Raw genomic sequence first — 23010 nt, 5'->3', positions numbered from 1 at the left:
ATAATTTTAGCTTCAATAAAACATGGTCAACCACATCAAAATTTAACCAAAACTAGATATGAACCGAACTCTTCAGTCAACTTCGGTATCCGATTGCTTTTGACATTCCAATAAAAATTTAAACTGAAAAAATTATGGAGGCGCAGTCTATCTAATTTCCTTGTTAAAAATTACATTTCAACTCAAATGAAAGGGAGAATGCAACATGTTTCTTGACAAAAAATTTTCACGGGGCTGTGATGAAATAAAAGGCCGGGATATAATTTGGAAACTACCCTACTTAATGACTCGGAGAAATGATGAATGCGTGTTATTAATTTTGATCAAAATAATTGTATTTGGCTAGTAATAAAATGGTAAAAGCAGGTTTTTCATAGTACACAATAGCCCATTTCGGATACCACAATCTAGATCGAATTTATCCTTATTGGCTGATTTAACCAATCAGGATCTATGATGACCAACCTATTCGATCGGTCGAAAATTATAGAATAGGAATTGATATAAATAAATCCAATGTCTTTCCAGGAACCCCTAACATTTTTGTATCCAAAAAATTGAATAATCTAAAACAAGCGTAACTAAAACTTACTTGGAAGATATGGATTGATTTCCGTCTAATCCCAACGCGAGCAATTTGCCCAAAACCGCGAATCCACCCACGCTCTGGAACATGAGGACGTCATTAGAATGGCCTTTGGTTAGCAGCCGGGAGAGCTCATTGAGGATCCGGTCTAGCTGGCTTAGAGACGCTGGGGACAGACCTTGGGAGGCCTGATTGGTGATGCTGCCAATGGTGTTGATGCTTCTGTTCAAACTGCGTTTGTTACTACCATCAGTGATTGGTGGTTTATAGGAACTCTCGAATTCAGCCCCTAGAGAATGGAAATACAGAAAAGTTTACTTTGTAAAGAAACAAAAACCCGACAATGGTTTACCTTTAATGGTCATCCTCTGCCTGATCTTCTTACATCTCTTCCTATATGACTTTCCTCTCTCTTTGGCAGCCAGAATTGTGGGATCTTCCTTCCCATCCGGAGCATCTACTATCTGTTTCAGATTATATTGCTCCAGCTCATTTGCCGATAATCCTACATATTCAATTAAAAATGTATAATTTCAAACAAAAAATAGAAAAATTACCTGGATCAGCTAGTCTCACCGCTTCCTGATGCAGCCTCCCGCGCAGGTGACTCATTAAGTACACTTCCGATTTAATCTACGAGAAATCGATAGAAGTTTAGCACCAGAAAAAACCGTGGGTAAAAAGCAATTTTATTGGAGTTATATAGAAGTCACAACATCAAAACCAAACCATGATTTATAACAAGAAAACTTGATACCATTAAAAATTACCAATATCTTAATTTGAAACATTTTGTTTTATCACAAAAATATTTAATTAATGACGTAAGCCAAAAATTAGTTGTAAACTGTTATCAAATGGTGAAGATCAAATTACAGCTGAATTACAAAAAAAAACAAGGCGTAGATTTTTCAAATTTAACTTTGACGTAATGACGAAGGCACACTAATTACAAATCATTTTCCCCATATGAAAACTAAGTTTATCGACATTATATAGAAGCAACAACAGCACACCAAAGAGATGATCTAGCGCAAAAACATTATGACGTTAAAATGAACAAAATACTTGCGTTCTAACACTGCTTCCTCGGCTAAAATATAGTTAGTAAGTGAAATAATGATTGGGGTTACTTACAAGCACATTGCACACCGTACACAACTTGGCCTGCGGATACGGTACCATGTTCGGTGCCTGATTGTCGTCTTGGTGACACCGCAAAATGGACAACTCAAACGCCTTCTGTCTGATCTGCTCCATGTTCTCCTCATGTCGTCTCTTCGAATCCTCTTGCTTTTGCTCAATGCGCTTTTGTAACTCTTGAGTCGAGGCCAACTGCTTCTCGTGCAGCGCGGAGAGACGTTCCTCTCGGTCTCTCGCCTTCTCTCTTGCCAATTCTTGGCGTTCTCGCTCGCGTTGCTGCTGTTGCTGACCTGAAAGAGAGGATTAAATTGAAGTGAGATGTCAGGAGATCCTTTAAGTAAGTTCGGATTGCATCGCGCCATTTAAAGGTACTGAAAAAGGGCTTCCAAGTTTTAAAATAAGTAAAGAAGTAGTACAAATTTCAGAAAGAATTGTTCTAAAACATTACGTAGCGTCACCGAGTCCCTATTACTGAGGATCAAGCGAAACGTACCTATTCTCTCATCCCTTTGCCGCCGCTCATCTTGCAGCCTATCCAACCTCTCCAAACGTTCCCTCTCCAAGGCCTTGCGCCGCTCTTCCACGGCTGCCTCCTTCGCAGCCTTCTCTTCCTGCCGCTTCTTCCGATCTTCATGGATGCCTTGAATGCGGCCACGACGCTCCCGGCAAGACTGCTGGAAATCGAGCCTAAAAAACCCCCTCTAAGCGTTTAAAAAAATTACAATAAAAAGTGAGAATAACTCACCTCTTGTTTTGCGCTTCTAACTCATTGATAAAAGCAATTTCCTTCAATTTCTCTTCCTCGTCGTGAGCTTTCTTCACTATACCTCGTATGTGGCGTTTACGGTTTTGAGCGGCTTTTTGCAACCTTTAGACACAAAACAAATTACCAAAATTTGTTTTTTTAATCAATTTCATACCTCAACTCCATCCTCTTCCTCTTCTCCTCAATTAAAAGCCCCTTGGCAGCTTTAACATCCTCCACTCTGGATGACAAAGCTTGCAACTTTTGCGCGCGCTCCAATTGCAAATATTCCCTCCTCTGCTGCGCTTTGGCCTGCTTTGCTTGGTATCGCTTCAAGGCCTCAGCAAGACCGATTTTCCTCTGTGGATTCGAGAGTTTTTGGTGTAATTCTAACGCTCTTCCTGGATGTCGCGCGTTTATCGCTTCCAAAGCAGCCAAAGTGTCCATTCGCTCACTCCAAGACATTTCTGTAATTGACATTTGATTAAAAATCCATAAAATTAGGCAAAAAGATATAATACCCGCAAGCATTGGCTCATATCGAGCCTCCAAGGAGATGTGATCATCATCAAGCATTCCAATGGGACCATCTCCTTGAAGCTCGTCCCCGGTCTCTGTCCCATCAGTTTCAGTGTCCACTTCAATGTCCAAGTGCTGTGAGATCATTAATAAAAACCTGAGAATTGGGAAATATGCTTAATACCCACCTTAAGCTTCTCAATTTCCTTATGAAGTCTGTCTTCTTCTTCATTAAGCTCCCTGGTTTTCTTACGATGTTCCTCCTCAGTTGCCATTTCCTCTTGCATTTCTTTCAGCTTGGACTGTTCGTCATCCGTTTCAGAATCTACGTCAATTTCCTGAAGTATCAAAAAAGAAAAACACAATAAAGATTTCCTTCTTCAAACAAGTTCTTACTTTGTTCTTTCTCTGTTGCTGTATTTGATCGCGCTCCACACTCTTCTTAATACTCAAATTTGCTTTATTCTTCTCCATCATAGAATTCTGAGAGAAACTGCTTTTGCTCATTGTCGAATGCGATCTTTTCAGGCCGGCTGAAGCGGGCTTTTCTTTGGAGTTTTCGGCTGAACCTTGTTGTGGATTCCTGCTCGCTACACTACTTTTCAAACTCTTCAAGTTGTTGAGATTGTCTTTGACACTCTTGTCGATAGGTTTTTGAGCTTTGCCCGAATCGGAAGATTCTGGTAATAGTGCCAAAGCAGGTAGACTGGCGGTGGCGCTCACTTGATGGAATCGAGTCGCCCATGACAAGCCAGTATCCGATCTTACATTAAAAATATAAAAACTTAAAAGGTGGATAAAAAAAATTTTCACGAGAAAACTACGTATAATTCTCGTGAAATAGCGACTCAAATAAGCTAAAAAGTGAACCTTCATTTTTATAAAATAATTATGGAAGCGCAGAATGTAATTCCCATTTTCTAAACTGCGTCAATAATGTGTGCTGTAATGAAATAGAACACAGAGAATGCGCAGTGCTAACTTTAAATTTATGAAAAAGTACTGAAAATTCTTCTAAACAAAAAAGTTACGCCTAAACTCTAACCAAATGATGCAGGTGAATTGTACATTATGAGCTGGATTAAAATACCGAACGAGCTGTGTAAATCTCTTAACAACATTTTTTCTGGAAAATAAATCGTTTACATACAAAATTTACATTTGATCCTTAATAAAATGATGAAGAAGGCATATAATATTTAACAAAATTGTTCCAAATGACATAAAAATAACGTGAAACCTTTGCTAAGATGTTAAAGCATGACATGTTTTTTTAACAGTAAATGAAACTTGCCAAAATGGCGAAGGCGCAGTGTATTTTCAATTTTCGTCTAGATAAAAGCTGTGTTTAAATTTTAAGGTAATTATCAAATAGATTACAAAGTTCAAATATTCGAAACTACCAAAACTATGCCTGCATTCTGATGAAATTGCAAATGTACCAGAAAATTAGCGCAACTTAACTCACCTTCTGGGCTTATTATTCTTGAACCTCCTGCCCTTCACTGTGAGCCACCCATCCAATTGCTCCCCCCTCGCACCATCGTTATTCAAAGTTTCTGATGAGCTAGCAATGCTGCTGCTCGAATTAAGGATATTGTTCACATTTTCCCTGCTCTGCCCCTGTGGCACCAATGTCTCCACCGAGCTAGCATACTCATCGAACGATAAACTCTTACTTAGATGTTCCTTTGTAAGGGTAGTTTTACTCTTTGGCATCGAAACGAAAGGTCGTCTGTTTGTGGACGGTTTATCCATTTTATTAGGCTTGACTGCTGGTCTTGGGGGTTGACAAGTTTTGGGTCTGGTTTGGGAAGAGGGTAATTTCATGTCACTGACCTAAAATTAATTGAAATGTTTTACTTAAGAAAGTATAGAGGAAAATAAAGGCCTTATAACTGAAAGGTTTGTAAAAGGTTAGAGTGAACCTAATTTTACTCATTGTAATTGATCATAGAGATAAAAGAGAGGGGAAAAATGGTTTCTGCGGGGATGGGTTATTGAGGACACTAGCCCAAAATATATATAAAAAAACAAAGATACTGACTGGCACAAAGAATAAAACGATCCCATAAAAAATAAACTTACGGTCCTGCTCCTAGTCAAACCCTGTCCTCTTTGATTTGGACACCCTTTAGCATTAGAAGTCTTCACTTCAACTTTTGGTCTTGAAGGCACCACTTTAGCTGAAGCACTTTTGGTTAACGCCATGGAATAAGCAGGTCTAGAACGTTGCATTCTTAATTTATTATTCTTAAAAACCATGAAAATCACATTAAAACTGCAGCTAAAGCGCACCTAGAAGTAGTAACAGATTTCGGTAGAGTCTGTTTTCCATCACTAGACACGCCACTTTTTCCTGGAGTAGAAGGTCGCATAGATAGAGGGAGAGACTTTTTGGTTGGTTCGTATTTCTCAGAATCAGTCTGACACTCCTGGTTAATTTTTGGCGATTTCTTAGCTGGCAATCTGAGTAGTTTAAAATAGTGGTGGCAATTAAGTGGTTTATCAAAACTTTGAATTATACAGAAAATAATCTAGTATACATTTTTCAACACTGCATCTAAATTTGGTGAGTTTACATGGTTTTAACTCAAATAAACTGCACTATGTTGATACTTATCCTAATAATGTTCTTACCTAGGAAAATCTTCAGTACTGGTACTTTTCTCAGCACTCTCAACTCCCACTTTTCTCAAAGTATCATAAGTTCGCTGATCTTCACTAGGAGAGTCTATGTTTTTTATAGCACAGCTCTGAAAGAAATTTGCTACATTTTCCGTGAGATTCAGTTCAAATTTCTGCCTATTTGACTGATTATTTTGAGACTCCACCTCTTCTAAAGCAGAAACATTTGTCTTAGAGCTTTTCTCCTCCTTTTCTGTAGCTTTCAGATTATCGTTGTTGTTTTTCAAATTACACTTTTTGTTGCCCCCAACATCTATCTTGGTAGCCTTCTCCTTCTTCACACCCTTGCTCTCCACCTTAGGTTTAGGTTTTACCAGATTTGTTTTCACTTTTGAACCCTCCAAAGACTTCACCTCAGCTTTCCTCTTGAGATTTGTATCAATTTTGGAAAGTACTTTTGAGGGAGTTTTCAGTGCTTCCTCTTGAACAGTTTCGGCACTTTCCACTCGGTTTTCCACAACTTTCAAATTATCACTCCCAATTGTCATTTTATCATCAGATGTTGCTACATTTACTGGGGGTAAAGGGCTCGAAGGACATGACGAGCAGCTACAGTTTTTACCTGTCAATAATAATAATTAATTTAAATAAAGGAAAAAATGTGGGATCTATTACATTTGTTTGGTATTACTCTAGGGCTGATTTTGCCTGATAGTGTGGTAATAGGACTGTTGCGCCCGCTGGCTGTATTAGGGCTAGATTTTGATAGGTTGGTTTTCGAGACATCCCATGCTAGATGAAAGGAAAGAAAATTAAAAAAAACACATACACAAGGTTTGAAAACAACTACATTATGGATAAAAATTTGGTCATGAAAACTTGAAGAAATCATTAGTGAATAACTGTGTAGCCATAGAGAATAAAAAAAAAATTATACTGAATTCCTTAAAATTTACTATGACTCCAAAAACTACAAATAAAAATTATTGTTTAGCTAAATAACCAGGAATTGAGTAAATCACAAAACTGATTGACATTCAAAATTATTCTTAAGTGTAAATATATTTTCCTCATAAATGCAAAACTAGAGGCACTTTGTTGTGATTACTTTTCCATTCGCACCCTCAATATGTGCATGTAGACCATATAAGTAATATAATGATCCATGTAAAATATACTGTAAAAAATGAAAGTCTAAATAGGAATTGAAATTTGTAATTTTCACCTCATTGAAAATAAACTTAAATTTGAAAAATTTAACTTGCTTACCAACTGAAGTGGGCCTCTGTGGTGCTGGAGTATTCTCATAGTCCCACTTCAACCTGAACCAATCAGCCAAGGCAGAAAAATCCCTTAAATAGTTCTCTAGCACTAAAACCACCTCTTGGCACTCAGTCAGACTTTCATGAGACTCCACAGTGTTATAAATCTCCCCAATCTATATAATATCATTACCAATTGAAGATATATTATAAAGAGCAATTAGCTTGCTTACAGATCTTTGCAAATTTCCAAATAATAAGGCCCAATAGCGAGCTCGGAGTTCTGAGTTTTTGTCTCTTCCCGTCGAAGCTGATCGAACCCGGGCCCCTGTACGCCCCCTCATGGCTCCCTTGGGAGTTTGCATGCTGTCAGAGACGCGAGGGGGGCAGGGAGGCTTTTTTGATATTTTTCCTGTTGGAAACTTGTGTTTATAAAAAATTAAGAATATCTTGCTTGTTTAATAAATAACTCCTCTAGTATGTCTAACGTTATTTTGCTATATGAATCGAGTATGATGAAGGTAACAAAGTCATCTTACCAGGGAAGTTGTTGCCTGCGGATATATTGAATGCAACCAAATTTCTGGCTTCCCGACCTTGTTCCTGCACCAAGAGGCGAACCTGTTCCATCTCTACTACGACCCTTCGATGTAAAAATGTATGAAATTCATAGAGGTTCGGGGATGTTTTAACTGTTTTTTCTTCTAATTCATTTGTAAATTATTATTTTTTTCAAAAATCCATTGGTTTGACAGTTGATTGTCAATACCGCTAAAAACAGCTGATCAAGGATTATTTCGATATTTGGCAACGTCGCAATTGTAATCATGTCTTGTATCGGCCATTTTGCGTCAGCAATACATTATACATATACAGGGTGTTCCTAAATATCAAGTACATTGGAAAGGAGTGGTTCTTTAGCTTACTTTATGCCTAAGGGTTTATATAAACATAGGTCTGTAAATGCTTCGTTACCTATCTACGGGGTGTTCAAATTTTAGAATTTTTCCCGTTTTTATATTCCTAGTTTTAACTTTTAACAGGTACTTCCAAATAAACTTTAAAAATTCTTAAAAATAGAAGATTACCTTTAATAAATTATTGCTAGCCCATCATAATTTTTAATTTCATCTGGTGGATTACAGAAAAACGTTTTTTTTCTCAATAACTGACGCAGATACGAAAAAATTACAAGAGACTAAAAAGTTTATAAACAAAATGAGCAAGTAATTTTGTACTTTAAAATCTATTAGCGGCGTACCGCGAAAAAGTTCAGGGCGAGGAAAGAAGGCATGGCCCCTGAAAAAATATTACCTTGTAGATTATCAAAACCATTTGATATGCTCAATGACGTAAGTCCATACAGGGTAAACTATATTCCAAATTTTAGCTAAATATCTCAAAAACCGCTATAAAGAAAAAACTGAAAAATGTCTGAAATTTAAACACCCTCTAGATAGATAACGAAGCGTTTGCAGACCTATGTTCATATGAGCTTTTAGGCAATAAGCAAGTTAAAGAATCGCTCCATTCAGTGTATACATGATATTTAGAAACACTATATATATATAAAAGAAATATATCACCTCGCAGTAAATAGTGAACCGTGAACATAAGACGTTGATTAAACGATTTATTATTTACCATCAAACATTTAACGTGACCATATTCGTTTTACATATTTACATAATCGTTATGATTTTCAAACTAAACACGATAACATACTTAGCAATTGCAAAGTATATTAAAGAGTTGTTCCCTATGACTGATAGGTTTGTAATATCTTGGAGATTGTGAGAGATTTAACTCATTTAAACTCAAAATAACAATTCCATTTAAAAAAACAATAAAAAAGTATGTTTAAGCGTTCTATTTGAAGTGTTGCCATATAAAAATTTTTTAATTTGTTTTTAATTTCACCCATCTTCTGTCAATTGTACCTAATCATGACGTAAAAATTTTAGGTTAAGTTCTTGTAGTTTATTTTAGATTGTTTTCTTTTTATAATTGTTATGTCCTGTATTATTATTTGGTTGTACTGCATTTCTGTTTTAAATACTTCCATAAGGACAGTTTAAAGAAAGCTCCATATCGTCTTAAACCACGTCTCGTCCTCAATTTCTGTTACTACTGACCAATAAAATATTCTAAAACCAACAGTAAACAGTCTCACAAATCTTATGTAACATGAATACACTCGTAAGAGGCTTAATGACCGATTCGTTTTGTTATATTTGCTATGAAAGTCTGTTGGGCGCTTCCCATAATGAAAACCATTACAGCTCAATAAAACACTATCAAAACATAGTTACATGGATGAAGGGACGTCTAGTAGCGCAGAATATTATTAACTCCAGATTTATAGGTGTAAATTTAATCCATACACCCACTGTTTATAACAATTTGGGCAGTGCGAGTCCATTTCCTCCATTGGTTCAAAGGTGAATATTGTTTTTTTAAGATTAATTAGTTCATTAGATTTTTTTTACAGAGCAATTAACCTGCCTGCTGTGGAGCAGTTGAAATTGTCTAACTGTTATGTATGCAACTTAGGATTTCAGATGCAGTCTCACAAAGAGGCACATGTAAAAGAGTTTCCTCATTGCATTATGGCACCAATGAAGTCAGAAATGATAAAGAGAGGTGATTTTTAACTCTCGATATCGTCAGTTTCAAACCCAATTTATATTTTCCTTTAGGATTGGAAGTGGAGTTTTTAACCTATTCAAGGAGAAAGAAAACTTTAACCTGCATTCTGTGTAAAGTGAAAATGCTTAATATTCAAACAGCTTCTAAACATTTGAATGAAGAATCTCACATACAAACTTTGAATAATTGGTGTGCAAAATTTGTTATGCGGGTAGATATGATATTATATGTACAGTGGAAACTCTTGTAAAAGAGAGATCTGTTGAGTGGACATCTCTTATATGCAGATTTCGATTACAGTTTTATAATTTAAGTAATAGAGTCATGTCACAGAGTCTTTAAGATTTAACTCCAATAATCCCCATGCCTATTTCATTATTTATTCATATTTTTTTAACAAAAAACACCTTCCTTAAGCAAGTAATATATCAACACCATCAGTGTCTGTTTGTGAGAGCTTTCACTGTATTTAAAACATTATACTTCTGAAAACACAGGCATGCTACTGTTACTTTAATTTCAACATTTACACATATACAAGTTTCACCAGTTCATGTGGAAACATAAGGATTGTGCACATATGATAAGGACCACACAAGGTTTAATATAACCCCAAGAAAGACCAACAAAGTGGATGATGTCAATCACTTGCACAATCCCTATGTTTCCACTTGAATTCGTGATATTTGTATATTTTTCATACATATAGGATTTACCATTGGAAGTGACTCGATACTACTATTGTAAGATTTGCAATGTGTTCTTGGATGGAACCAGTGATGCCAATCAGCATTATAAAGAGGAACCACATAGATTGTAAGTGAATACTAAATGGTTTGGATTATGCGTCAATTGTTACTTTAAGATTTAAAAAAAATATGTCTAGTGTCAATGCTTTTGATAGTTGTGTTCATTCAAAACTCAATCTCTATGACTGCTTCATCTAACCATTTAATCTAGGAGACTAGCCCAAACTCAGCGGCCGTCCAACCTCACGCTACCGTCATCTAATTGTGTCAATTTTCTACATGAATCACCCGCATCTGGTAGTTTTGCCCATTCTAAATCCATATATTTACATCTCTATTATTCTTCTCAATTTTAGAAACAGCTCCCAAACCCGTTACAGTATGCCAGAAATCTCCAAAAACTATGCCTAATTTCAAAGATATTCAGCTCAGCGATTTCATTTCAATTTTAGCCTCAAATAAAACAAATGGCGAAAGTAGCGAGTGTGTTTCTGTAAAAGACCAGCTGTTTAGCGAAATAAATAAGCTTGTGCAAACTATTTATTATTCAAAGACATTGCCCCTCGAGGTGTCTTTGCAGTATGTAAAGAAAGTTAATGAAGATGTGAAGGAACTTGTTAAAAACTATCAAATGCAAGAAAGTGATGATGTTAAAAGTGAAGATGATGTCGAACATAAAGATGAGATAAGTCAAGAAAATGAAGCTGTAGAAAATATTAAATTTGTTTCAGAAACAGCAGAAACTATTGATTGCACAAATAAAGGAAACAATTTTCTTTCAAAGAACTGCCAAACTGCAGAACAAGAAGCAATTTTACCGAGACAATTTGATTACAATGTTGAGTCTGAATTAGTCAATGAAAAGCCTAAAACTATGGTAGAAATGCTGTTGAAAGTTGAGAGTGAAAAATCCAAACTCATGGAAACTAATCCCTTCGCATTGGAGATCAATGTTCTCAGTGAAATTGAGAATTTGTTGAAGCAAATTAATCAGCCTAAACGAATTGCAGAAAAGATTCTCAAGTACCTCAAAACATTTAATAAATCTTTAGATCAACAAAAGTTTATTCTTCATGAGGGTAATTAAAGTTTTTTTTTTCATTTTAAGGTTATTGTTGCTTTCTAATTTCCAGATGAAAGACGTAGGACTTCCCATGAGAGCTTAAAGGAGCCGCTCTCTCCAGATACCCACTCAAACATCTCTCCGGAAATGAAAAATTTATTGCGAAACGAAAACGTCTTAATCGATTCTCTTAATCATGAGAAAGAGAAAGGCGACTAAGAGTCAAAATTTTTTGGAGATTGACTATAATGGGATTAAAATCCCGACAATATTGTCGCCATATTTTAGGATTCAAGTGATGGATAAGTTTTTTTCAAATTAATGTATATTCTTTGTTAATATTTTGTGTCACTTAAATATTTTAACAGAGTGTTTCTATACGAATACATATATAGGATGTCCCCCTAACTTACTTCTTTGCTAACAGTAAGTTAATTACAATTAACAACGTTTTTGCGATGTTTTTAACCACAATAACTGTGGTAAAAATCTGTGATTTTTTTCCGGGAATGACGGGTCAATCAATTTTTGCCTTTCTTAACAAATCTATTGTGAGTACTTTTCAGATTTTAATTTTAATAAATATGACAAATAAATATAATTTTTAACTTAGTTAACGCGTTAATTGTCAACGATTTAATGAAAATTTTTACGATAATAAATTTATTATAAATCTGATAAATCAGTGATTTTTAGATATTTTTTTACCTCGGATAACGGATTTATTACAAATAATTTTCTTAAGAATTTTATTTGGCGATCGTGTCAAAACTCCGTAATGTTTGTCAACATTTTTTACCTTTATAAACGGATAATTATCAAAAAGCTTTTTGAGTGGTCTTAACTCCTGTAATTTTTATTTAATTTTTTTTGTGCAAAATTGTTATGTACGCTACTAGTTTTTCAATAATCAAATCTGCAAATTTATATGTGCTTCAAAGCCTGTTACATATTTTTCACAATGGGTTTTTAGAGCAGCAAATGCTTCAAGTCGTCGATTTAATCGGATGCGATGTGGGTATACGTTCATGATGTTTGGGCAAATAAGGTGGAATATTGGGCTAATATCAATTTTATTAAAAATATTAGGTACAATTAAGTAACATTAACCACAAGTTAAGCTTACTGTGGAAGTAATAGTCATAACAATAATATTAAATATAACTATTATCATGAGAAACGCAGATTTCTAAAATGCCTCAAAATCGGTGAACGACAATGATAAAAAATGGATGGATGATTACGTTCAAGTGAGTGTTTTTTCTTGGTTTCAATTGTTGAAAAGGGACGGGAATATTTCCGCGGTTCAATGGACAGAGAAAGGACAAAAACGACTACACGTGTGGACTCGGAACCGACGGAAAATATACGTATGGCCTTTGAGATGAGCTTAGTGAAACCTTCGATGTCACGAAGAGCTTCACATGGGACGACAATAATAGTAAAGAAATGCTTAACACTTATTAGAACTAACACCACGTTTTAGACGATTATAAATAAGTTAATAATTATTTCAACCTACATTCCAGCTTATCTTCAGTAAGGACCTAATAATCAAAAACATTTACTATAACAATAAATAATAAAATACAAAAATTATAAATAAATAATCACTAAAATATGGGTAATAATATACTATTGCAACCTGCCTATTATAGTGTGTATCACTATATGTATATGAACATTTTCATATAAAAAAATTGTTATAAACTCACAATAAAACACGTTAATTGTTATTATTTATTCCTTATTGGCTAGAGACGAACTGAATTACTGTTTCTACTTTGGCCGAAATATGATTTTTTTTTTATTTAATATCACATTAATTTCTTTTGGGGCTGAAAATAGTCGAATGGAGTACGTGTGGAAATTTAATGAGCGCAATACTCTGTTATGAGGAGGAAAACACAGTTATCAACTTTAATTATAACACCTGTAAATACAGCTTACACAGTGTTGCAACTAAATTTATCTGATATTGTCATAAAGTAGTTTCTAAGATTTCAATCATCAGGGAAATACGAAATAATATTTCTGCGTTTATTTCTATTTAGAAGATTGATATTTCCTCCTACTACGTGTCAATTTACCTCTTCATATCGTTACCACTTACCCTCTTCGGATTAGACAACCATGCATACGCCAAAAAAAGATTTAACGCTAGAAAGGAACCTGGAAGTAAAATTCCTCTTGCAATTACTTCTGTAATAATTGCTGAATTTCACACCAATTTTTTTTCCGTAGATAATCCAGGCAACACCGCGTACACCCAAAACAACCCTTCACCATTATACCTTGAAAAACGAGGTAATAAACGCTACAGCGTACAGAATAGGTCTGGGCTAGAACATATTGTCCCTGCCGGACCTACCCGGCCTTTGGAAATTGCGGTTGGTAGGCCTACGCGCGTTTCGCATCTCCCTGTCAACCTCCAGATCTTCCAACCGCTGCGTAAGCGACAACTTCTGTTGGACGGCCAGTCTGAGAAGTTGGTTTAACGTCTTCTTTTCGTCTTCAGCGGCGTTCAGCTGCTGCCGCAATTCGTCTACTTGCGTGACGTATTCCTCACATCTGGCTGCGAACATTGCTCGTAAACCTAAAAAACACAGAACTCATAAAACATTCAGATATTACTATTTTTTTAACTTTAGGATAGATTTTTTTTTAATTTCCGCGATTATTCTAAAAACCATAAATCTTCATTATTGCCATTTTCAATCTGTTTTTTTTCTTCAATTCAGACTGATTATTGACCCAAATTTTTGTTTATCTAACACGAATCGATTCTAATTTTGAAAGTATGCACAAACAAATTTCGACGTTTTGACGCGCAGTTATTATCAAAGTTCACTTTCTCTAGGCGTGGACACAATATTGTTAATAGCACAAACAGGAAACCTACTTGAGAAGGTAGCGGCATCCTCCTTAAGTAATCGCAGCTCGTTACGCAGCTTCATCATGGTCTCGGAAACGATCGTTTTCTCGTTCTCGTATTTACCCTTGAGGTTGGTCAGCGCCACCTCTGCAGTGTTCTTATTAGACTTGAGGACGGTGCGTAGGGTGGCTATTTGTTCTCTCTTCGTGGACAACAAACTCTTTAGTCGAATCACCTGCTCTTGCAGCTCTTGAATCTCCTGGTTACTCTCCTCGTTAGCTACAGATACTTATATGTACGCCTCCTTCGTGCATAATAAGAAAACTTACATTCAAATGAGCTGTTTCCGGCAGTCTTCTCCCTCTTGGACTTTTCGATGGTGCTTTCAATGGCTCCACGAAGGTGCTTGATCTGATCCATGATAGTGCACACATTGCGAGCTAAAATTGCAGTGTCGTTGAGGCTCTCCAAATCATGTAGAGGCACGTCGCTCTTAAGCCTGCTTCGGAGTAGCTCCAATTTGCTCATTTCTCCAATCATCATAGGGGCAGTTTCAGTCACTGTAATCATTCCAAAGAAAATAAATTTCCAGCTTTACAACTGCACTGAAGAGTATTCAGTTCAAAAAAATGGCAAGGAAAGATTTGAAAGTTTTGTGTAATACATGTTATATGCTGCTGCACATAGAGAATTAATCTTTTTTTTAATCATAAAATACCCAATTGAAGCCTAAAAATAAACTCACTGGGAGTCATGCCCTCCTTCTCATGATCTAGAACCACCCTTGTGGGCGTCTGTCCATTGACCGTGCATACGTGATGGTACAACTGTGCCAACTCCTCTGTCACGCTTTGCAGATTATTCTGGGACTCGTCCAAAGAAGCTCCGGCTTGACACGCAAAGTCCTTGAGTAGCTTAAAGTCAGCGTCCAAGTCCATCTGCTTCTGCTCGGTGTCCAACAGCTTGTTCTTCAAGTTGGTAACCTCGTTGCGCAGCGTTAAAGTGGCATCTGAAATGTTCGTGAGCCTCTCCATTTGCTTAATATCCTCCTTGAGCTGATCCACCTCCCTTGATGATAATTTAAACCACTGCTGGTACTGTCCTAGTAATCTGTTGACCTCCTCTGAAGGTTTCTGCAGCGTTCTGTCATAATTGTGTGAAAGGTGCTGTAAAGAGTCCACGTGGGCGGCCAGCTGCGTCAGCCTAAATTAATGCTATAAAAATCATATTTCTCGCCGAGTGAGCAAAAAATACCTGGCTACAAACACTTGAAGTTCTCCCTGGCTCTTCTCAACCAATCCCTGACTATCTCTCAGGTTCTGATTGAGACTCCCTTTCTCCTTTTCTAACAGTTCCAGTTGCTTTTCCAGTTTCTTAAGTTCATTTAAATGAACTTCGGAAAACAAGTCAACATGTTTGTCATCTGGCGACATCAATTCTGACCCAGTTCCGCTCGACAAGGACGCCTCAATATGCTTCAAACCTGTACAACCAATTCATTGACACCTAATTTACACTGACTAATGTAACTTGCCATCCTCCTCTCCATCACTGCCCAAAACCGTCTCTTCAGTCATGCCTCGTATACTGTACGCCAAATTATTGATGTTATAAAACGATTCCCTGTTGATTTGTTGATCAAGCTCCTTTTTCAGAGCATATTTGGCTTCGCGCTCACTTTGCAATGACTCCAAAGCTTCCTCCATGTGCTTTTCGGCGATTTTTTTCAAGTTAGTCAGTTCCTCAACTTGCAGGTTGAGGAGGTCCATTTCCTCATGCAGGTGACGGATTTCATGTTTTAGGCTTTCAAACTCAACCTGATCAAGATTGGAGTTTTGAATATTTTGAAACTAATAAGGACGCATCGCAACAAAATTAAATAGTTTAAGCTAAAGGAATGTTCTGTTATCAGATTACTATACATGTTGTGTTGTGTCTCAAAAAAATTACTTTCAAAATGTCTTTTGGTTTATTATTTAATATATCAAATTTATGTACATGGTGTGCTTCAAATTGGTAATGCATATGCAATCTTAAAAACGATAAGATATATATGGACAGTTAAATGGAAATTGAAAACAATATTATCAATCATGTCTGGTTTATTGAAAATGGAAATGGGTTAGAGAGAATGAAGTGAATTGAAGGCCACATTTAACATGATAGTGAGATCAAGATGAAATGACATATGAACGAAGCTAATTTTATTGGGCTGATTCTGCTTGGTTATAAATTTAGCCCTTTCTAACCAACATTGAGTCCTTCTTTGAGTGTGAATTATTGTAAAGCATATTCTTAATGTGAATAAATAGGTACAATTGATTTAAACTCATATTGACTCAATCCAAGAATCCGATTGAAATTCTCACAACTCACCATATATGTTTGATTGATTGATGCTTTAAATTGGGAAAACATTTTTTTTATCTTTTGTTCAAGTAACCTAAACTGACATCACTTTTCACATTGTGTTTATAAAATAATTTAAACTGACCTGACTTACCCGTTCATTTTCAAGCAAACAAAACTAACCTGATCTTTTCCTACTTACTTTTCAAGTAATCTGACCTGATCTAATTAATTGAAAGAAATAGTTAAAACAAAAATAATTAAAGCCCTCACCTACCTGCGAACTCTTCAATGAAGCCACCTGTTTCTGCAAAGCAATATTCTCCTCCTCCAACTCGGAATAATCAGAAATGAGCCTATTTTCCCTAAACTTGATTTCTCTAAGCTCAGTACGTAGCCTCTTGCATTCCATGCTGCGATCCTCCTTATCCTTGCCCATGTCATTATTTTCCTGAAGCATCCGATCCCTCTCTGTGGTGACTCTGTCAAGCTCATGCCGCAACTGCTTATTATCATTTTCAAGATCGATAATTTGCGAATAGAGTGATGTTTCTCTAGCTGCCGATTCATGTAACAGAGACTCCTCAGTTTCTATACCAGTTTTAGTGGTTACCTTATGACTAGATTGAAATTTGGCCAATGCCTATAAGAAATGCTATTATTTGTAATTGAAATTTTTTGCCAAATAACCCGTTACTTCTTGAGTGATTTGAAGCTCGTGCTTGGTGTTCTCATACAGAGATTCGAATTCTTCACATTTTTGCTGCAATTCCTTCTTTTCCTCCAAAAGGACCAGGCCATACTGGGCAGATTGAACCTTTTCGCTGCTGGCCTGGTCAAGCTCTCTGGTCAGTCTTTCGATTTCGCCCTTCAACAGGGCGTCTTGTGATGCCATTATAGGGTTTCCAGTGGGGTTTCGCTTAAATTTACGAGCGGAAAAGGGTTTGTAAAAATATTTGTGTGGTCAAGACATCTCTTCCGCCACCATTTTTTTTGCACCTTCGATTATTACGTCACTGTCAATGTCAAACTAATTGACATAAAAATTTATGAAAGAAAATGCGGCAATTTGGGGCAACCAACAATACATTTAAATTAAAATCCAAATTTGATTTTTACTATGTATCAATTAACAATTTAAAATAATGCAAGTCAACTCTATATTTGTATGTTTTTGTGTTTATTTTCTCACTGGGTCATCACTGCACTTGCAGTTAAAACGAGTATTTAAAAACAAACCGTCAGATGGAAATGATTGAGGCAACCAACAATTCAACACATAAATTTTCATTGATAAAAATTAATGCTAGAATCGTAATCGCTAATCAAATACAATTTCATAATACCTTTTTCTCACTGCTTATTTTTAGATTCATTTTTTCATTATTTTGCTACAGGCATTTTTAACTTTAAACTCTTCAAAAGGTCAGCAGCAATAAAACACAATTTATACAAATATATAACACTTTATATTATATTAAAAATTTCCAAGTTAGAGTTCATTGAAAACAACTAAAAAAGCATCAGAACTATTTCCAATAAATATCAAATTTCAAAATAACTTCTTAGTAGTTAACACAAAAGCTTATTAAGTAGTTGAAGATTGAATTGTAGTAACAGCAGCAGAGGGGACTAAATGAAAGGATAACCACCATGACAAAACTGTTTGCGCCCCAGCTACAAATAATAAGAAATATAACCTCCTCTTGTGCCCTATGGTATTTTGAGAACCATAATAGTTCTGCTCTTTGCTGGTTTGTTCAGACAACACTTGTACCTTCAGGCTTCGCACCAAGAAAAAGGCCAAAGCTAAATTAGTGTAAATAAGGCAAACATAAAACCCAGTTTTGCCTCCTACTAGACTCAGCAAAATACTAGTTATAATGGCCACAAATTTGTATCCTGAGTAAGCTAATAGGTCTAAGGTTTTGAGGTTCGTTTTTACTTGTAATATATACAAAGTGGTGCAGTAGATGGCCAGTTCTATGATGCACCAGGCTAAAGCTGAGGAAGCAGTTATTCCAATTTGTTCTGGGCTAAACTTGTCCTGCATTCCCAGGACCAGTCCTGCAACTAAAATGTACGTCACATAGGCCATGGTGGGGATGTAAAGATCAGGAGCATTAATTTCAAATCTTGGCTGCACTGGGCTGTCCTGCTCATATTTAACTGACCAATCCTGGAAATAAATCACTCACCTGAAGTCTAGAATCGTTTATACTTTGCAGAAACTTACTGAGTGGGTAAATGGAAAGAACAGAAGGGCTAGTTTGGAAATTACATACTTGGTGTCCACAGCAAAATAATACTTTAAGCTGCTTAATGGGACATACTTTTCCATCTCCTGTTTTATTATATTTTTCCCTGCTCCTGCCAGCTAAAAATCAACTTTTGATTAAATGCTACTAATTGAGAAGCACAGACCTGTTGTCCATATTGCATAGCCATATCTTGCACTACAGGCTGCCCCAGCACTCCTAAATTCGCAGCCATAGGAAATGGGTTTTGAAACTGTTGTGGACCTGGAGTGTTAAAGTTAGTCCCCGCTTGAGGAGGGATGTTCGTAAATGACGCTTGTAGTCCAAATCCTTAAGAAACAGATGTTTTATTTGGGTTCTTCAATTTACAATAAAGTACCTTGCTGCTGAAAATTTCCGCCTTCAGCCGGGACCTCAGGAACAGGGCTCGGGGACAAATTCGGGTAAAGGTTTTGCTGCGGGGGACTGTTGAAGGGATCATAGCCCATGGCGTTGACATCGCTCACCCTTTTAACTTTTTTACCAAAAGTGGCTGAAATCGGGATAGGGAGTTAATGTATTTGAGAGAGAGCAGTAGCGGTACCTTGCCGAAGACCTGTGTTGGCGTTGTAATTCATTATCGGTGCCAATTAAGTCTTATTTTGCCATTAAATTATTCTTAAATTTTAATTAAAACCGAAGTATACAAAACACGTCATCTTATTCCTAACCCCACTATTTATTTATTGTAAAAAGTCAGATAATGTTGCAACAGCAGCTTAAGTCTGTCTTTATTAGAATGGGTTTATCAGATAGAGATAAAAGAAGCTGCTTTGTGATGTCATAACGAATATTAGCCAATTAGGTTTCATTATGATGAGTGGATCCAAGTCTTGATAATTCTATCAAGATAATATTCATGGAAACATTAAAATAATAACGAAGTATTGGTCAGTTTTGTGATTTCCTTGGGTATTAACTTCCAGGTAAAATTGTCAGCGTTTGGTATGATGAAATGGCACTAAAGCAGGTAACTGTCAGATAAATGTCAGAGTGGTAAAGGCAAAGCACAAGACGTCTGACACATCGAAATCTCCTTTTTCTTTCCAAACTGAGAAACTTGTGATTTCCGAAATATTTTTAAAATGTTTGGTGGTGGCCGGCAACCGATTTTAGTTTTAAGTGAGTGGGCATGTAATTTACCCTTCGGGGCATTATTTTCTATTCACCCCCTTCGTTACAGGTTCGAATACCAAGCGGGAATCCGGGCGGAAAGTTCAGCTGGAAAACATAAACGCCGGAAAGGTAGGACATTTCACGTGTTTTCCACGTTTTTGAATTTTATCCCTGATATCCAAATTACTTGGCTAACTCCTCATGATAGAGCCCATAAGTTAGTACTCCAATTACTACCCATATTATTAGTACTCGCTTTATTGGGGAATTGTTGCCAGTAGAAAACCCTTTAACCTCCTTTGTATTGGTTATAATTTAAGAAAGAATCGCGGATCAACTGAATCATACAAAGGAGAAAAATAACTAGGACAATAGGGGAAAAAATATTCTTTCTTCTTTATGATTGTATGTAATTCACTAACTAACCTCAAGCTCTTGTGCAGCAAATTGCTGATGTTATCCGAACATGCTTGGGGCCACAAGCGATGCTCAAAATGCTGATGGACCCCATGGGGGGTATCGTTATGACCAACGACGGCAATGCTATCCTCCGGGAAATTACTGTTCAACATCCAGCTGCCAAGAGTATGATTGAAATTGCCCGAACTCAAGATGAAGAGGTAGGTATTATAAGTTTTTTTTACACTGCTCATTTACAGATATTAATTATATTCAAAATGGGACAAGATGATCTCTAGAGGTAGTTAAAATAAGATAAAGGCTCCAGCAGATTTTGAGTGTACAGTAATTGTTTTGTAAATGTAATGTCATTTGGTTTTTGAAAAAGATACCATTGGCGCTGTTATTTTGAGTTGAAATGTCAAATCATGATTCCTCATTGAGAAAGAACTTAGTTTCAAAATGTGCAAAAATTTCACTCTGAACTCCCAGTTGCAACATGTTTAAAACATAATAAAAAATATATAAATTTTTACTCTGCACATTGATTGTTAATTTCAATTATCATTAAGGTGGGTGATGGTACCACTTCAGTTATTGTCCTGGCAGGAGAAATGTTGGCATCAGCTGAACAATTTCTTGAACAACAAATACATCCTACAGTGATTATTAGACAGTATCGGCAAGCTTTAGAGGACATTGTTGCTCTTCTTGAAGGACCTTTAAGCATTCCCATAGACAAAAATGACAAAGCCGCCTTAAGCAATGTTGTAAAAGGGTGCATTGGTACTAAATTCATTGGCAAATGGTCAGATTTGGCTGTGAATATTGCCTTGGACGCTGTACAGACTGTTATGCTGGAAGAGAATGGTAGGACTGAGGTGGACATTAAAAGATATGCCAAAGTGGAAAAAATTCCTGGAGGGACTATTGAGGATTCTCAGATTTTGAGTGGTGTGATGCTTAATAAAGATGTGACGCATCCAAAGATGCGCAGGTACATTGAAAACCCAAGGATAATATTACTGGACTGTTCTCTGGAATATAAAAAAGGTGAATCTCAAACTAATGTGGAAATTACTTCTAAAGGGGTAAGTTTTTTTTTTGGTGTGGAAATGAGAGAATTAAAGAGGATTGTACGTTAGGACTTTACAAGGATGTTGGAGCTTGAGGAGGAGCATGTGAGGAAGCAGTGTGAGGATGTTATAGCTCTAAAACCGGATGTAATTTTCACGGAAAAGGGAGTTTCTGACCTAGCGCAACATTTCTTGCTGAAAGCAGGTAAAAAAGTCAGCGTAGTTTTTTCCCTTCTTTTTCTAATAGTTACATACTTAATTAAAAAAATAACTAGTTGGTACCCCATTTTTGTGCACCGCGAAGTCTCATTTGTACCCAAGGATGGTGTTTGGTCATTTTACCTAAATAGATATTTAAATTCTGTAATGATCAATACTATACCGACTACTGACAAATGACAAATCTAAAAGTTATTACATTCTCGTCTGTGTAATTTTTTTTCTTTTTATTATTCACGTTATCATTCCAGGAATTACCGCCGTTCGCCGAGTGCGTAAATCAGACAACAATAGAATCGCCCGGGCGTGTGGCGCTACTGTAGTCAATCGAACCGAGGAGCTGCAAGAATCCGACGTGGGGACCGGGGCCGGTTTATTTGAAATCAAAAAATTGGGAGACGACTACTTCTGTTACGTCACCAAGTGCAAAAATCCAAAAGTGCGTCCCTAATTTCTAGGTTATTTCTTTTTATTATTGTTATTATTGTTCATTGCACAGGCCTGTACGATCCTTTTGCGCGGCGCCAGCAAAGACATCCTCAACGAAACCGAAAGAAACCTACAAGACGCCCTGCAAGTGGCCCGAAACATCATTCTCTCGCCGCGGCTTGTCCCGGGAGGGGGCGCCATTGAAATGGCAGTAGCCCAAAAACTCCTCCAAAAGGCCACTCATGGGCCATACAGAGCGTTGGCTCATGCTCTAGAAATCATCCCTCGTACTTTAGCTCAAAATTGCGGAGCTAACACTATTAAAACTTTGACCGCTTTGCGGGCAAAGCACGCCAACCACGCAGATGCAAACGCGCCCTGCACTTGGGGAATTGACGGGGAAAGTGGGGAGTTAGTGGAGCAGAAGGAAAAGGGCTTGTGGGAGCCTCTGGCTGTTAAATTGCAGACATACAAAACGGCGATTGAAACCGCCATTTTGCTACTGCGCATTGATGATATAGTGTCCGGGTCTAAAAAGAGGGACAAGGAAGGCATTCCCACCCCAGGTCAAGCAGCTAGGGAGGAGGCAGCCGGAATTCAGGATTAAATCCAGATTAAGAAAGAGAGTCACTGCATTTTTTGTTTTTCTTTCATTTATGTCTCTTTCATACTTTTGCAATTTAAATGATTGTAACCTCTAATTTTATAACGTTTTTCTGCTAATGGTATTCGATTAATAATAATAACAACAATAGCAATTGTTGCTGCTATAATTAGACTTTTATTGCTCCTCATATGGTGTCCCAGGTAACGATGGAACTTAAAAAACCTAACTTTTCCCCTCAAAATGGCAGTAAATGATGAGATAAAAACTGACGGAACACCAACTCTGAACATAAACCGATT

At 36.7% G+C, this 23010-nt stretch overlaps 5 protein-coding genes across 6 annotated transcripts in view; 2 read left to right on the top strand and 3 right to left on the bottom strand.

Moving 5' to 3' along the window:
• The window catches only part of ssp3 (short spindle 3), a 32764-nt gene extending 25165 nt beyond the window's left edge, over window positions 1-7599 (bottom strand). Inside the window, exons 1-18 of the mRNA XM_066389780.1 lie at window positions 7423-7599; window positions 7117-7295; window positions 6891-7059; window positions 6297-6413; window positions 5634-6243; window positions 5292-5462; window positions 5082-5217; window positions 4462-4832; window positions 3390-3756; window positions 3182-3331; window positions 2996-3128; window positions 2650-2941; window positions 2475-2597; window positions 2223-2416; window positions 1724-2019; window positions 1144-1219; window positions 939-1091; window positions 593-875 (exon numbers count right to left, since the gene is read on the bottom strand). Of these exons, the coding sequence (XP_066245877.1) occupies window positions 593-875; window positions 939-1091; window positions 1144-1219; window positions 1724-2019; window positions 2223-2416; window positions 2475-2597; window positions 2650-2941; window positions 2996-3128; window positions 3182-3331; window positions 3390-3756; window positions 4462-4832; window positions 5082-5217; window positions 5292-5462; window positions 5634-6243; window positions 6297-6413; window positions 6891-7059; window positions 7117-7295; window positions 7423-7513 (3911 nt within the window). The 5' untranslated portion in view covers window positions 7514-7599. The remainder of the gene's footprint in view (window positions 1-592; window positions 876-938; window positions 1092-1143; window positions 1220-1723; window positions 2020-2222; window positions 2417-2474; window positions 2598-2649; window positions 2942-2995; window positions 3129-3181; window positions 3332-3389; window positions 3757-4461; window positions 4833-5081; window positions 5218-5291; window positions 5463-5633; window positions 6244-6296; window positions 6414-6890; window positions 7060-7116; window positions 7296-7422) is intronic.
• Window positions 118-22848, top strand: CCT3 (chaperonin containing TCP1 subunit 3). Its single transcript, XM_066389800.1, has 8 exons — window positions 118-131; window positions 19925-19987; window positions 20049-20110; window positions 20425-20601; window positions 20953-21471; window positions 21526-21661; window positions 21927-22114; window positions 22175-22848. Exons 2-8 carry the CDS (start codon window positions 19951-19953, stop codon window positions 22709-22711), a joined length of 1656 nt encoding a protein of 551 aa, XP_066245897.1. The 5' UTR covers window positions 118-131; window positions 19925-19950; the 3' UTR covers window positions 22712-22848.
• On the top strand, window positions 8878-11987 carry LOC136408184 (uncharacterized). 2 transcript variants are annotated; one of them, XM_066389042.1, is made up of 7 exons: window positions 8878-9324; window positions 9375-9526; window positions 9583-9743; window positions 10242-10348; window positions 10493-10578; window positions 10644-11360; window positions 11415-11987. In XM_066389042.1, exons 1-7 carry the CDS (start codon window positions 9071-9073, stop codon window positions 11561-11563), a joined length of 1626 nt encoding a protein of 541 aa, XP_066245139.1. In that variant the 5' UTR covers window positions 8878-9070; the 3' UTR covers window positions 11564-11987. The 2 variants fall into 2 exon arrangements, with proteins under 2 accessions (XP_066245139.1, XP_066245138.1); XM_066389041.1 differs by having other exon boundaries at window positions 8879-9324; window positions 10638-11360.
• Window positions 12403-17578, bottom strand: BicD (protein bicaudal D). The gene is made up of 8 exons (XM_066388854.1): window positions 17266-17578; window positions 16846-17211; window positions 15754-16036; window positions 15474-15702; window positions 14965-15422; window positions 14549-14779; window positions 14247-14498; window positions 12403-13940 (listed from the first exon to the last, which is right to left on the bottom strand). The coding sequence occupies exons 1-8, from the start codon at window positions 17461-17463 to the stop codon at window positions 13687-13689; spliced, it is 2271 nt and encodes a 756-aa protein (XP_066244951.1). The 5' UTR covers window positions 17464-17578; the 3' UTR covers window positions 12403-13686.
• On the bottom strand, window positions 18067-19561 carry Yif1 (Yip1d-interacting factor 1). Its single transcript, XM_066389325.1, has 5 exons — window positions 19410-19561; window positions 19206-19358; window positions 18993-19156; window positions 18805-18945; window positions 18067-18747 (listed from the first exon to the last, which is right to left on the bottom strand). Exons 1-5 carry the CDS (start codon window positions 19441-19443, stop codon window positions 18157-18159), a joined length of 1083 nt encoding a protein of 360 aa, XP_066245422.1. The 5' UTR covers window positions 19444-19561; the 3' UTR covers window positions 18067-18156.
• Window positions 22849-23010: the final 162 nt, after the last annotated feature.

This window comes from Euwallacea similis, chromosome 4 (assembly GCF_039881205.1).
Source record: "Euwallacea similis isolate ESF13 chromosome 4, ESF131.1, whole genome shotgun sequence".
Classification (NCBI taxonomy): Eukaryota; Metazoa; Arthropoda; class Insecta; order Coleoptera; family Curculionidae; genus Euwallacea; species Euwallacea similis.
This window is presented reverse-complemented; position numbering and strand designations above follow the sequence as displayed.